The following is a 16,274-nucleotide window of genomic DNA, read 5'->3' as shown; positions in this document are numbered from 1 at the left end:
AAACAGTAAGGTATGTTCCCTGGGTTCATGGTGCCTAGGCTGAGGGCAGCGGTGGGGGTAGGGTTGGAGAATTAGGCCAGCAAGATCCTGTTGGGCCTTGCAAGCCTTCCTGAGGGTCTGAACTTGATTCTGTAGGCAATGGGAAGCCATAGGAAACATGCAAGGAACATGAAAAGATCTGTAAGTTGGAAATGCAGTCATGCTTGCAGTTCAGTCAGTGGAGATGGCTCATATGTGCAATCAATTTCCAGAATATGCTTTCTTATTAAAAAAGTATTTGACACTGCATTTCAGTCTGCCAGAGAATACTCAGAATCTGTGCAGTTTCCCAGGAACTCTACAGACACTTCCTTAGTCATTAAGAGTGAATATACTAAAAAAGTTTCCTTTTCATAGCTATAGCAATGATCAAGGTTAATTTTCCCTATGATAGGTAAAATGGTTTCTTATTTGCCTAAAGTAATTCCAGCCTAGAGTAAGTATTACATCTCAGAATTTAGGGGGAGTCAATGATATTTGCAGAATGGTAGTTCTTCAAACACTTGGTTAACTAAGTCTCCACTGTGGAGAAGATAATTCAGCTAAATGAGTGCTCTGGTCAGAAAATTTTGTGCAAATAATTAAACATGACACTCCTTTTGGCTTGGTTTATGTTTTAAAGGCAAAAATCTACTCTGATTTGAAAATTGTTTCAATTAATTAGTACCATGCATTATATGCGGTCTCTGAAACAACCATTGCAAAGTTGGTGGTTGGTGAAAGACTCTTTTTAACTATCCAGAGGCATATTCTCATATTCATTTCAGAATAATAAGGTGTTTAAATATTTATTACTTTTCAATAACTGGGTAGGCCCAGGCTCCTAATTTTAATAAATTCTGTCCAAATAATGTTGAGTCACTCCTTAGAAGATGTTGGCACTGAATTTCCCTTATGGTAATGATGTTCACATCAGAGATCGACATTTTACCCCAGCTCTGCCACTAACGCACGACCTTGGGCAAATCACACAACCACTCTGGAATTCCTTTTGATAATTCTTAAGTTTTCCTTCTAGCTCTGAAATTCTGAGTATGTTTTAAGAGATCTGATTAGTACAAGAAGGTAGAAATGAATTAGTTAAGACCTACAAATTGTGGCAGGAGGAATTGATATTTATGACGTGCAGCTATTCCTTTTCAGTAACTCCAAATGGTTAGAAACTCTTGAGGTAGGCTTATTTTAGAAGAAATACAAAATCTTTATGTAGATATACTCATTCATTCAACAAGTATTTATAGAAGACTCATTATACACCAGGCATTATGTTAAAGGCTGGGAATACAATGACAGAAAAAGAGAGAAAAAAATGCCTGGTCTCCAAGAGCTGGCTGTCTAGTAGGGAAGGCGGACAATTTTAGACAAGAAATAACAATAAAGTGGAATAAGTATTATCATGGGATCTCAACTATGAAGACAAAACATACAGCTCAGATCAAACCTGGGCTATAAGTCAGGGAAGGTTTCACTGCAGATGGGCTGTCTATGCTGAGAATATGCATTCCTGTGATTTTTATTTGGAAAGACATATTGAATAGAGCATGCAATAAAAATATTTATTTGTCCCAGGCCCAGACTAAGTGTTTAAGACTCAGAGCTTATGGAGAAGAATTTTAACACATCTCATAAATGCACATACCTCTCCGAGTTTTACCAATCATTTGATCATAAATTCACTGACTCCCATGAGAGTTCTTCCATTGGATCAAGTTCTGGGGTATGGATGACAATATTATTTAAGAGATAATCACTCTTTGTCATTCTATACTTAAGGCCCTACACAGCTGTCCAAAGAGTATATAATAGGTGAATAAGAGGTTTTAAGGAATGACTTGTTGATTAATGATATGCTTTAATTTTTCAAAGTCCTTTCACATATTTAATCTTCCATAATCCTAGTATTTGCAAAGCAGAAATTATACTATACTGACACTTCACCCTAGAGGTTATGGAAATTCTCATTTGTAACAGGTATCATGTTTCTAAGACAGACCTGATTGCAAATACTCTGTCTTGTGGGGCCAACACAATTATATCCACATTCACCATAGCATGAGTGTGATGGTTAATGCTGAGTGTCAACTTGATTGGATTGAGGGATACAAAGTGTTAATCCTGGGTATGTGTGTGTCAAAAGGGATTAACATTTGAGTCACTGGGCTGGAGAAGGCAGATTCACCCTAAATCTTATGGGCACAATCTAATCAGCTTCAAGCGAAGCTGGCGAGACTGGCCTAGCCTCTCAGCCTACATCTTTCTCCCATGCTGGATGCTTCCTGCCCTTGAACACTGGACTCCAAGTTCATTTTTGAGACTCAGACTGGCTCTTTTTGTTCCTCAAGCTTGCGGACAGCCTATTGTGGAAACCTGTGATTGTGTAAGTTAATACTTAATAAACTCCCCTATATATATGTATATCCTATTAGTTCTGTCTCTCTACAGAATGCTGACTCATACAGATTTTGGTAGCAGGAGTGGTTCTAGAGGAAAAGAATATTAAGGATGGAGTTCTTTTGTTGGTTTTGGGGTTTCTGAAGTTGGCTGCTTAATATGATTAGACCCTAAAATGCCAAGGACTCTACTTCTAATACTATGGAGAACACTGATAGTCCTTGGTGTAAACTGTTTAGAGAGTTATGCAAAATAAATGCATTTGACACTCCTGATTCACCGCTCGTGAGAGGCAAGGAATTTAGTGACTCTATATGTAATAATTTTGATCATATGTGGAGAACCAAGAAACATAATGAAGCTGGTTGGTTGTTCCTAAGTTCAGTTGACAAAGTGATGAAAGAAAATGATGAACTCAGGGATTCTGTTTCCTGGCTTCAGAAGCAGATACTGCGCCTCAAATCTGATAAGACTGCCCTGAGTGAAAGTCTTATCTCCCGTAGAGAAAGAGCTGAAATTGTGGAAAACAGACACAAGTTCTTATTATGCAAGTGGCTGACTTGCAACAAAAGGTATGTGCACAGCCTCACCAGGTGTCTACTGTTAGAGGCATTGATTGGAAAAGAATGGGACCCTGCAACTTGGAATGGGGACATGTGGAAGACCCCAGTGAAGCTGGGGACACTGAGTTTGTAAACTCTGATGAACCTTTACTTGCCAGAAGGAACAGCTTCCCAATCCGCAGTAGTGGCAACATCCCCTTCCAGACCCATGCTGCCATCAGCCTTTCCACTTCTGTCTGAGGAGATAAACCCTGTACTGCTTGAGGCAACAGTGATGGCCTCCCCTGAGGCAGCTGCCAGGCCAAATAGTGTTGATTCTCCTCAGGAGCCACCCCCAACACCCCTGTTTGCTTCTAGACCTATAACTAGACTAAAGTCCCAGTGGGCCTCTAGAGATGAGGTTGAGAGTGTGACCCAATAGGAGGTGTGCTACACTTGAAAAGAACTGTTCGAATTCTCTAATTTATATAAACAGCAATCTGGAGAATAGGCATGGGAATGCATATTAAGGGTATGGGACTATGGTGGAAGGAACATAGAGTTGGATCAGGCTGAATTTATTGATTTGGGCCCACTCTGCTTTTAATACTGCAGCTCCGGGAGTTAAAAAAGGTTCTAATAGTTTATTTGCTTGGTTAGCTGAAATAGGGATTAAAAGATGACTCACTGTGAGTGAGCTGGAAATGTCTGATCTCCCCTGGTTTAATGGAGAGGAAGGGACCCAAAGGTTTAGGGAGACTGGGATGGTGGAGTGGATTTGTCACTTTAGACCCATCTGGGAGGGTCCAGAAGATATACCCTTGAACAATGCCTTGTGAAATAGATTTATGAGGGCAGCACCCGCATTTTTGAAGAGTCCTATAATTGGTCTTTTCTGTATGTCAGATCTAACAGTGGGAACCAAGTCAGTCAACTATAAAATTTAAATATTAGTGGGAATAATTGGATCTTGAGGTGTTGGGGCCAAGTGGCGGCACTCAACCATCAAAGGCAATGTGGGCATAGCTACCGTAATGGACAGCAGAGGCAAAGCAACAATCAGAATAGCCCGATTCATGTAGAGCTCTGGCATTTGCTAATTAATCAAAGTGTTCCTAGAAGTGAAATTTATAAGAAGCCTACTGCATTTCTACTTAATTTATACAAGCAGAAAATTTCAAAGTCAAATGGACAAAAGACTAATTTGAATTGTAAAAACAAAGAATCATCACCCTTTAATCAATTTCCAAACTTGAGCCAGTTTACAGACCCAGAACCTCTTGAATGAAGGGGAGCTTGGATCCCCCTGAGGAAGGACCCTACTACATTACCGACAATTTAGGCAGTGACTCTTTTTCCCATCCTTCCCCTAGAAGATCTCCAGCCTTTTACCAGGGTACCTGTGCACTGGGGAAAGGGAAATGATCAGACATTTCGGGAACTACTGGACACTGGCTCTGAGCTGATGTTGATTCTAGGGTACCCAAAATGTCATTGAGGTCCTCCCATTAAAGTAGGGGCTTATGGAGGTCAGGTAATTAATGGAGTTTTGCTCAGGTCTGACTTACAGTGAGTCCGGTGGGTCCCCAGACTCATCCTGTAGTCATTTCCCCAGTTCCAGAATGCATAATTGGCATAGACATACTTAGTAACTGGCAGAACCCCTACATTGGCTTCCTGACTGGTAGGGTGAGGGCCATTATGGTGGGAAAGACCAAATGGAAGCCATTAGAGATGGCTCCACCTAGAAATACAGTAAATCAAAAACAATATTGCATCCCTGTAGGGATTGCAAAGATTAGTGCCGCCATCAAGGACTTGAAAGATGCAGGGTGGTGAGTCCTACCACATCCCTGTTCGACTCTCCCACCTGGCCTGTGCAGAAGACAGACGGATCTTGGAGAATGACAGTGGATTATCATAAACTTAACCAAGTGGCAACTCCAACTGCAGCTGCTGTACCAGATGTGGTGTCACTACTTGAGCAAATGAACATATCTCCTGGTACCGGGTATGTAGCCATTGATTCGGCAAATCCATTCCCGTCCATAAGGCCCACCAGAAGCAATTTGCCTTCAGCTGGCAAGGCCAGCAATATACCTTTACTGTCCTGCCTTCGGGGTATATCAACTCTCTAGCTTTGTGTCGTAATCTTATTCAGAGAGACCTTGATCACTTTTCGTTTCTACAAGATATCACACTGGTCCATTACATTGATGACATCATGCTGATTGGATCCAGTGAGCAAGAATTAGCAAACACACTAGACTTATCGGTGAGACATTTGCGTGCCAGAAGATGGGAAATAAATTCAACTAAAATTCAAGGACCTTCTACCTCAGTAAAATTTCTAGGGGTCCAGTGGTGTGGGGCCTGTCGAGATATTCCCTCTAAGGTGAAGGATAAGTTGCTGCATTTGGCCCCTCCTACAACCAAGAAAGAGGCGCAACAGCTACTGGGCCCATTTAGATTTTGGAGGCAACATATTCCTCACTGGGGTGTGTTACTCTGGCCCATTTATCAAGTGACCCAAAAGGCTGCCAGTTTTTAGTGGGGTCCAGAACAGGAGAAGGCTCTGCAACAGGCTCAGGCTGCTGTGCAAGCTGCTCTGCCACTTGGGCCATATGACCCAGCAGATCCAATGGTGCTTGAGGTGTCAGTGGCAGATAGGGATGCTGTTTGGAGCCTTTGGTGAATCACCGCAGAGGCCTCTAAGATTTTAGAGGAAGGCCCTGCCATCTTCTGCGGATAACTACTCTCCTTTTGTTGTTACTGGGCTTTGGTGGAAACTGAACATTTGGCTATGGGTCATCAAGTCACCATGCAAACTGAATTGCCCATCATGAACTGAGTGCTTTCTGGCCCATTCAGCCAAAAAGCGGGTTGTGCACAGCAACATTCCATCATCAAATGGAAGTGGTATATATGTGATCGGGCTTGAGCAGGTCCTGAAGGCACAAGTTAGTTACATGAGGAAGTGGCTCAAATGCCCATGGTCTCCACTCTTACCACCCTGCCTTCTCCCTCAGCCTCCATGGATGGCCTCATGGGGAGTTCCCCATGATCAGTTGACAGAGAAGAGAAGACTAAGGCCTGGTTCACAGATGGTTCTGAATGGTATGCAGGCACCACCTGAAAGTAGACAGCTGTAGCACTACAGCCCTTTCTAGGACATCCTTGAAGGACAGCAGTGAAGGGAAATCTTCCCAGTGGGCAGAACTTCTAGCAGTACATCTGGTTGTGCACTTTGCATGGAAGGAGAAATGACCAGATGTATGATTATATACTGATTCATGGGCTGTAGCCAATGGTTTGGCTGGATGGTCAGGGACTTGGAAGAAGCATGATTGGAAAATTGGTGACAAAGAAATTTAAGGAAGAGGTATGTGGATGGAATTTTTTGAGGGGTCAAAAAATGTGAAGATATTTGTATCCCATGTCAGTGTTCACATGGAGTGACTTCAGCAGAGGAGGATTTAAATAATGACCTATTCTGTGGGCACCACTCAGCTTCTTTCCCCAGCCACCCGTATCATTGCCCAATGGGCCCATGAACAAAGTGGCCATGGTGGCAGAGATGAAGGTTAACCATGGGCTCAGCAACATGGACTTCCACTCACCAAGGCTGACATGGCTATTGCCACTGCTGAGTGCCCAACTTGACAGCAGCGGAGACCAACATTGAGCCCTCAATATGGCACCATTCCCTGGGGTGATCAGCCAGCTACCTGGTGTCAGGTTGATTATATTGGACCTCTCCCATCATGGAAAAGGCAGATGTTTGTCCTAACTGGAATAGACACTTACTCTGGATATGGTTTTGCCTATCCTGCACACAATGCTTCTGCCAAGACTATCATCCATGAACTCACTGAACGCCTTATCCATCATCATGGTATTCCACACAGCATTGCCTCTCACCAAGGCACTCACTTTTTGGCTAAAGAAGTGTGGCAGTCGGCTCACGCTTGTGGAATTCACTGGTCTTACCATGTTCCCTATCATCCTGAAGCAGCTGGATTTATAGAATGGTGAACTGGCCTTTCAAAGTCACAATTACAATGCCAACTAGGTGACAATACTTTGCAGGGCTGGGGCAAAGTTCTCCAGAAGGCCATGGTGGCAGGGATGTATGCTCTGCGTCAGTGTCCCATATATGGTACTGTTTCTCCCATAGCCAGGATTCACGGGTCTAGGAATCAAGGGGTGGAAGTGGAAGCGGAACAACTCACCATCACCCCTAGTGATCCACTAGCAAAATTTTTGCTTCCTGTTCCTGCAACATTATGTTCTGCTGTCCTAGAGGTCTTAGCTACAAAAACAGGAACGCTGCCACCTGGAGACACAATGATTCCATTAAACTGAAGTTAAGATTGCCACCTGGACACCTTGGGCTGCTCCTACCTTTAAGTCAACAGGCCAAGAAGGGAGTTACACTGTTGGCTAGGGTGACTGACCCAGACTATCAAGATGAAATCAGTCCACTACTCCACAACAGAGGTAAGGAAGAGTATGCGTGGAATACAGGAGATCCATTAGGGTGTCCATTAGGATATTATCATGCTTTGTGACTAAAGTCAATGGGAAACTACAACTGCCCAATCCAGGTAGGACTACAAATGACCCTTCAGGAATGAAGGTTTGGGTCACTCCACCAGGAAAAAAACCGTGACCTGCTGAGGTGCTTGCTGAAGGCAAAGGGAATAGAGAATGGGTAGTAGAAGAAGGTAGTAATCATTACTAGCTACTTGAGCAGCTGCAGAAATGAGGACTGTAACTATCATGAGTATTCCCTCCTTCTTCTGTTAAAAACACGTTTGTGCATGTATACACTTGTACTAAGAAAAGATCTTCATTTTATTTCCTTTTCCTTTATCATGTGACATAAGATGTATTGACCACATATCAGCAGTTAAGTATTAACTTTATGTAATAGTATTTGGGTTGGTGGTTGGTGTGTTTCCAGTTGTATGAAGGATAGTTATATTATATTAGGCATTATTATGACCTCACTATTGTCTTTATTTGAAGATTGTGTATGATCTCAGGAGATGTGTATGGGTTCAAATTGACAAGGGGTGGACTTGTGATGGTTAATACTGAGTGTCAACTTGATTGGATTGAGGGATACAAAGTATTAATCCTGTGTGTCTGCATGATGTTGCCAAAAGGGATTAACATTTGAGTCAGTGGGCTGGGGAAGGCAGAGCCACCCTTAATCTGGTGGGCATCATCTAATCAGCTTCCAGGGACTATAAAGCAGACAGAAAAACGTGAAAAGGCGAGGTGGGCCTAGCCTCCCAGCCTACATCTTTCTCCCATGCTGGACACTTCCTGCCCTTGAAAATTGGACTCCAAGTTCTTCAGTTTTGAGACTCAGACTGACTCTCCTTGCTCCTCAAGCTTACAGCCTATTGTGGGAAGGTGTGATCGTGTAAGTTAATACTTAATAAACTCCCAGGGGGGTGTGTGTGTGTGTGTGTGTGTATACATATCCTATTAGCTCTGTCTCCTTAAAGAACCCTGACTAATCCAATCAGTTATGAGATTTAGCTTGGTTAAGGTGGTCGCCATATGTTACAGAGACATTTAAGAAGGTTTAACTTCATGAGTGCAGAAGACCCTATGTCATGCCAAAGGAAAATCATAAAGAGACAATATTTTGAATTTAAAATCAATCCACTTTGAAGTTGCTTTGATATCCAATTTGTTCACTTATTATTCATTGGATATCCTGCACACATGCATGAACAGATATGAGGCTAATAAGGTGTGGAATACTAGTTTGAAAGCTTTGCAAACTTCTAAGGTAATAATATAATTTAACTTGTTTTATAGATGGAGAAAGATCACAGAAATTATCTTCTTTTTAGAGTCAGTGCCTTGAATTATTGCTTCCTGATTTCAAATTATTATTCATTGCTTGCCTTATTATTGAACTTTTCTGGCTTCTTTGTCTTTTCTCTGCAACTATTAGATCAAAGGTTCTTTGAGGGTAGGGACTGTGTTCTTCCTCAAGAATGCCCAATTTTGAAACTATTAGGCCTTCAACAAGTATTTACCAAAGGCTATGATTAGTTCAAAAACCTAGAAATGAATTAGTACAGAGCTACACATTGTGATGATTAAAAACATTTCAAACAATGTTTCTCAAAGTTTAATGTGTGCAATATTTAAAAAGGAAGCTTGTTAAACATGGATACCTAAATCTCATTCCCAAAGATTCTTTTGTCTTTCCTCTTAAATCATTACCTCCTCTGCCTTCCTGTTATTAGAATTACTTTTGTGGGCAGAACAAATTTAGGAAAAATGAGACACACTAGGGTCTTGAGACTGCACTGATGATTCTTGTAGAGAAAAAATTTGACATAGGTAAGTAGGTCTGTTCTTCTCTCCTCCACCTTCACTTCCTTCTTTCTTTCCATACATACTTATTGTGCACCCATTAAACTTTAGATATTGATCTAGGTCCTGGAGTTAAACTGTTCAACAAGATGTAAAAAGACACTGCTGTCACAGCACTTAGATTCCAGTTGGGGGAAGGGCAGAAAATAGACAAGTAAACTTTAAGATTATTTCAGATATTGTTAAGTGTTGTAAGGAAAATAAAACAGGCGAATATGACAGAGAATGACTGTTGAAGAGGGGGCTAGTTAAAGAATGTGGTTCACAAGAAGATGACATGTGACCTGATGACTGAATGACCAGAAGAAATCAACCATGCAAAAGACTTGGGGAAGAGCTTTCCAGGAAGCAAGAAGAGCATGTGCAAAGGTCCTGAGGCAGAATGAATGTTCACAGATCAGCAGGAAAGTCAGCATACCTGGAATTTAACAGTGAGCCAGGTCAAACTCATCTGCCATTTACAGGAGAATAGTGGTATCTTGAAATTATCCCGTGGGAAGCTGGAAAAATTATCCTGGCTGTCACATATTTAAGGAAGGTTAAGTATTTTAATAAATGTTATAAAAAAATTTATCCTGTTAAAAGCAACTACATTATTGCAACTCCTCACCTGTGAAATAGTGTTCTTTTTCTGATTTTGGGGGTTTGATGCTTTGTGGTAACAGGGTTTCATTATCATTGGCAAATTACATTTTATAATACCTGAACATTGAAAATTAGCTCACTTTGAATTTCCTTGAGATTCAAATGATTTAGCATTCATTTCAGTCATTCATTCACAACTCAAATGTCATAATATATGGTCAAATACATTATGTAAACTTGTATTTGAGAATTTATACACTTTTCTAAAGGAGGAATACTCATTCCATAATTTCAAAATAAGTTAGATGGCATTTATCCAAATTCTGGTTTTGGATTATTATTTTTCAATTTTTGCACTGACTTGTCTTACCACTCCAACTGGATAGTTACCAGTTAATAGTAATAGTACTATTACAACTAAGCAATTTTGATTTGTCTGAATAACTGAGTGCCTAAAAAAGGAAAGAACCAAGGACAAGTATGTTATTGGTATGTGTAAAATCCATCCCTGGGGGATACTTCTGAAGCAAAGAGATAGCTGCTCAGCTCTAGACCCCCCTGATCACTGCCCTTTCATAAGCCATTTCAGTAAAGGGTAGCCTGGGTGATAGTGGGCCTTCTGTGATAAGAGCCTATCCTCTAGAAATGGGAATTAGCTCACAGTTTCATTTTACAGGGTCCACCAGATGGCAAATGACCTCATCTACCCAAACGAGATCCGGACTGGAAACTGAACTGCATTCCAAGTTCCCTTCCACTCTGCTATAAGACTTGGAGCTTTCCTCTAAGGATTTCTTGATTTTGTGTGTGTGTGTGTGTGTGTGTGTGTGTGTGTGTGTGTGAGCTTGGTTATACATTAGGCTGCAGTTCTAAATGCAGAAGTTTCCCAAAGCCATGAAAATTGGCTTCTTCAGTTGTACCTAAGCAATCTTGTTATCATTGGCTTCCAAAAATCGGGACCAAGAGAGTAATGTTAGAATACAGCTATAGTACCTGAAGAGACAGACATGTAACACGAGGGAAATGAGTTGGTGGAACATTTGTGGGAAGAGGTCTGGGGAGAGGGATTGGGAAAGAAGAGAAAGACTAACAGAAAATGCCTTCATTATGACAAGAAACTCCATGTAGCCTTCATTTAGTGATACTGAAATTACAACTGCAGCTCACATAGTTTGTGAAAGAGGAAGTAGAGAATATGACCATGAAAAGTGATATTTTAAGCCTCAACACATGCTGCTCATCACTGACTTGACTTGCAGCATATCTTTCAACAAAAGCACATAGTGATTTAATCTCAACAGTAATTCAGTCTGCAGCCATATGAGACAAGACCATCATTGCAGACAGGCTGTAATTTGTGAAATTCAGGTGCTGGGGATTAGGACCACCTGTTGAATTTAATCTTGGAACTGTTAATGTTAACCACATCATGTAACTGAGCATAAACACTACATATTTATCAGTCTTTGGGGCCTCCAGCTATAGAGGTATGAACATTTTCCTAAATAATATCTGTAACTCTCTCCAGACTCTGTAAATCAATGGCAGATAAAAAAGGCTGTTGAAATTCTGATTCAATATGCAGCAGCATATGGCTTGGTGGTCATCACATCCAGCATATTCCATCATTTTTCTGAGGCCTGATGTGAGGGTAAAAGAAAAATAAGCAATCTGAGTATCATCTGGCAATATAATAAGAATAGAAAAGCTTTCATTTCTTACTCTGTCCTGTGCTAATTGGAAAAAAAATTCCTAGCAATATTCTAACAAATGTCTTCCACCTTTGCCTTTGCAAGACTATAGAAAGATCTCAAATAAACCTAATTAAACAGCAACTTTTGGAGAGAATATAAACAACATTTTACATATGCACCTTCATATGACCATCCGTAAGGGAACTCTGCCCAATTTCCTGTCAGCTAAATAGTAGCAGTAAAGAGAATCAGTTAATGCATTCTGAGAAGTTTATATTTAGTTCAGTGGGACAATTGGGATAATGTCTAAACAGAAGACATACACTTTAAGATATGCCTTTGTTCCTTTGCTTGTGGTGACGTGAACTCCCTCAAAACATTTGGGTATAGAATTTTGTGAGATGTTGGTGTTCCATGAAATAATTTCATTGATATTCATATTTATCTCCAAAGACCTTCTTCTACTAGGAATTCCAATGACTGTCACACAATATTTATCATTCATATAGCACTTCACAATTCGTAAAACCCTTTTACTGCATATCATTTCAATTTCCCATGTAGAGTATCAACATCCCCCCCCCACTAAATAGAAAAGGACGGTTCTTTGTTTCAGTAAAATAAGGCTCTGATAAACAAAAATTGAAATCAAATATATTTGTGTCAATAAACATTGTTTTGAACATAAACCTTAGGGTATTATACTTTGCATTAAGCTATCAATATTGTTAGCTGGTGTCTGTCCAGCAGAAGAACACAAGAAGAAAAGTATGAGAAATCTCTTCCCAAAAGCTGATCAAAACTTTCAGCAAATTTACCTTTTGATGCTGCCATTAATCAAAGCTTCTCAAGTGTTAGATAGTAATTTCCACCAAACAATAGCCATGGAAATCCATGAGCTCAGTATATCCATCATACACCAGTTACACATAAACACCACAGCCATCCACAGTCAGAAGCTAATGTCTAAACTTTCCTAGAACTCCAGCCCTTATTGGTTGCTTCCACATGCAGATACAAAGCATATAATAAGTCAACAACTAAGAGAGGAAACGAAAGCCGTAACTGTAAAATTGATAGCCATCTACTTTTGGATTTTAAGTCTACTAACACCCCCAACCTCTACTCCTGCCATAAAAATAAGTAAATAAATAAATAAATAAATAATCGCTTCCTGATGAAATTGATTCCTCCTTTTTTACTTCCCTGAATTCTTCCCATTGCAAAATTCCACTTTTTCAAAGCAGCTTTCCTTGATCTTTCCAGGGAAGTCATCGTTCTCATTTTTGCACCTCTACAGTACTGTTCATCTCTAGCATTTATTATACATTTTTATCTATCGGTTTATCTCTCTACACACATTTCATAGTATATTGTTTTGTCCTCAGGTATTTAAAGATCTGTAAGACTGGGTCCTGCCTTAAATCTTTTATACCTTTCAAATCCTTAGCATTATGCATTAAACAAGTGTGTGGCAATATTTTGAATGCCACTTTTAAAAACTTTGGCTTTTTCACATGGTTAGAGCGACCTTTTCACACAAAAGGAGTATCTACTATATATTACTTCGGTTCACAACCATAAAATTTAGTAAAATAAAAGGAATAATTGGGAGATTTCAAGAAATCCTCTAGCTTTATAAAGCTGAGTGGAATTGTGTATTAATAAAAACATATGAGCAACTTCAAATAATGAGGGATACATTTAAACTGTATTAAAATATCTTCAGAATCAGCCAACTTGATTAGGATTCTCCCAGAGGCTTCACACACTGAAACCAGATATTTATTATTCCAGGGAAAGGAGGCTCAATTTTAAAAGATTCATCGTATTAATTATTAGCCACGCCATCCAGCAGCTTCCCGGAAGGCAGAGGAAGACAGGCTCACAACGATGAGTTTCAAACCAATGGAAGCTGAGTTTGTGCCTCAAGTCTTCCATGCGTGCCTGGGCACCGCTCCCCAGGGCTGAGAGAATTCAGCCCAAAGCAATGCGCTGGAGAGATTAGAGGGGAACGTTGGATCCTGAGCAGTGGCCGCGGGCTGGCTGCGCTCACCCTCCGGTTCCGGGTCAGAGGAACGCTCAGGCTGGTACCCGCGCCATCCCCAGTTTCCTCCCACCAGGGAGCGACTCGGCAGCCAAACCCGAGGCTTCAGGAACCGGACCTCCATCCACAGCTGCAATTCTGGGGATCAGGGAGTTCTAGTTCCAGGGCCGATTTCTGCTGGGAAATTAGACTTTGGGGTCCACTCACCTCACCCCTATTTTCTACAAAACTTTGTGTCTTTCTCTAAATAAGAATTCATACCAAGTTGGAACTAGCCCACCCTACCCCAGAAGGTCCACTCCCCTCCAGCCTGCGAACGGCACCTACTCACAGCGCCTCCCAGCCCCGGGAAAGGGGAAAGGCTCAGGTGTGTGGGATCCCCAGGGTGAGTGGCCAGCGGGCTGGCGGGCATGCTGTCACCTTGTGGTCCGCCACGCCGAGGTATCCGTCCAGTGGCCGCGGTCCCGCGGGGACCCCGGGGCGCGGCTGGGGGCTGCTCTCCGCCGCCGGCAGCGAGCTGCCCGTGGCCGACGCCTGCTGCTGCTGTTGCTGCTGCTGCTGCTGCGGGGGCCGCTCCTTCTGGCCGCCGAGGTTGCTGTACACGAGCAACAAGCTGGTGCACATGGTGGTGAGCGCTAAACACACTGCTAGACCATGGCGCTGCGGGCGGGCGGGAGAGAGGAGAGGAGAGGGGCTGAGTGCAGACAACGGAGGAGCGCGCCCAGCGGGGACACCTGCGCGGTGGTCACACTAGTGGGGGAGATTTGGCGCGGGGTACGGCCTGGGCCCCAGCCCCGCCGCACGCAACTGGGACAGAGAAAGCACCGTACCCTTGCGTACCGCAAGGGATGCTCCGGGCGCGTCGCTGTTTTCGGCCGCCGCCGCCCAGATCTCTCGGTAGAGGGCAGGTGGTGTACGGCCCCAGGCTAAGGGAGGGAGCGCGCCGGGGCCGAGGGCAGGGGTGGGTTTGCACTTTGGGGAAGGGTCCGTCTGCCTCAGCCACCCCAGCCAAGCTGCTGGAATCTTGAGTCCTTAACACCTCTCCTTTCCTGGGGCCCTGGGGCTCTCCCTTGGCGATCCTTGCAAGTTTGAAATCCAAGAAAACGAAGAAAGTCTGCAAAGGTCCCTCCTCCCCGTCCCTCTTAGTTTTTGGCAGGCTGTTGCTTTTGGGTACCCCCATCCCTGGAGCAATCTGCCCACTCCTCCATCCCACCTGCAGCTCTCTGCCACCCCCTCGGACCTCTCGCCGGAGATCTAGGAGGCGAGGCAACCCGGGTTCCCATCCTGGCTCTGGGATTCCGAGCCAGGCAGAGCTGGAGAATCGGGAGGGAACGCGGAGCGGGTAGAAAGTTGTCCCTTTGTAACAGGCGACCTCACGGCCCAGGGTTAGGCGTCCCGGAGTCTCCCCGGTGCGTCCAGCGGACCCTGAGCCCGGGGATCCCCTTCTTTGCCCAGTGGAGTTGCCACAACTGACTCACCATCAGGGTCTTCATTTTGGGCACCTCTTTTGTGCAGAATCCTCAGGCTCGCGTGTCCGGGGTCACTTTTTCCTGGAGGGTTTCCATGATGGGTGATGGGGCTGAGGCGGCTCTGATTTTTGCCCAGCAGCCGGCCGCGGCAGATCGCGCGCGGGAGCCGCGGGACCCGGGAAGCGCCGCTGTTGCAGAGATTAGAGACAGAATTAAAACTGAACCGGACCCTCGTAGTCTCTCAGTGATCTACACAACTGCCGCTTGCCGCCGCCTGCTGGGTCCTAAAGACCTCTGCATCCTCCTCCCCGCCCCCAAATAACAATCTGAAATTTTCAGTAGTGAAATTTCTGGACAGAGAGAGTTAACCGAGCCAGTGTACCCACTTCTTGGTCCGCGGGCTTATTTATCTTTAAAGAAGTCATCAAGTAATAAAGGAGAACCTGATTGGATTCTGAACGTGATAGCCATTTGAAAATTTGCAAACTAAATTTTCTGTTTTGCGATGTTGATAAAAACAAGTCAGTCTCCCAGATGTCAACAACTCTATCGCGTTTGCATTTATGTTCGTAGCATAGAGAAATCTATAATGAAATTATTTTTCTTAAAAAATTATTTATTATTCCGTTTTTCAATTGCTCGCTTTATAATTTTCTCTTCCCTCTTATTTTTACTTTATCAGATCCAGTTATTCTCATGGAATCTTTAGCTCACAATATTTCGTCTCAAGTATTTCATTTATTATTTTCATTAAATATTGCAATTTATTTTTCTGCCTGACTTTTGAGGTTCCTAGTGTTCATCTAAATGATCTTAAAGTTTTAAAAACATTCAGCATGTCACAGCTACATGATTAACTTGACCTGTAGATTCTTCCTAATTTGGATGAAGAATTTCTGTCTGCTAGAGATAAAACTGCGTATGGCTTATTTCCTAATCCTAAGGTCTTTGGTGCTTTCCGTTGGTCTACTGTACTGACGGCACATAATTTCACATTCAGGACTTCAATTAAAATTAAAAGAACATAATTATTGTCTTATGTTGGGAAATTCACATCAATAGCTTGTTTTAAGGATGCTCTCTCCTGTGCATTGAATTACAA

General features: G+C 42.6%; 1 protein-coding gene across 3 annotated transcripts in view; it reads right to left on the bottom strand.

The window, feature by feature from the left end:
* Window positions 1-15,576, bottom strand: part of ST6GALNAC5 (ST6 N-acetylgalactosaminide alpha-2,6-sialyltransferase 5) — a 190,188-nt gene extending 174,612 nt beyond the window's left edge. For 2 of the 3 annotated variants that reach the window (XM_050805158.1, XM_050805168.1), the window contains exons 1-2: window positions 15,182-15,459; window positions 14,124-14,363 (exon numbers count right to left, since the gene is read on the bottom strand). In XM_050805158.1, the coding sequence (XP_050661115.1) occupies window positions 14,124-14,363; window positions 15,182-15,196 (255 nt within the window). In that variant the 5' untranslated portion in view covers window positions 15,197-15,459. Of the gene's footprint in view, window positions 1-14,123; window positions 14,364-15,181 lie in introns of all 3 variants that reach the window. The other variant, XM_050805149.1, reaches the window with a different exon arrangement.
* Window positions 15,577-16,274: the final 698 nt, after the last annotated feature.

This window comes from Macaca thibetana, chromosome 1 (assembly GCF_024542745.1).
Source record: "Macaca thibetana thibetana isolate TM-01 chromosome 1, ASM2454274v1, whole genome shotgun sequence".
In the NCBI taxonomy this organism is placed as follows: domain Eukaryota; kingdom Metazoa; phylum Chordata; class Mammalia; order Primates; family Cercopithecidae; genus Macaca; species Macaca thibetana.
This window is presented reverse-complemented; position numbering and strand designations above follow the sequence as displayed.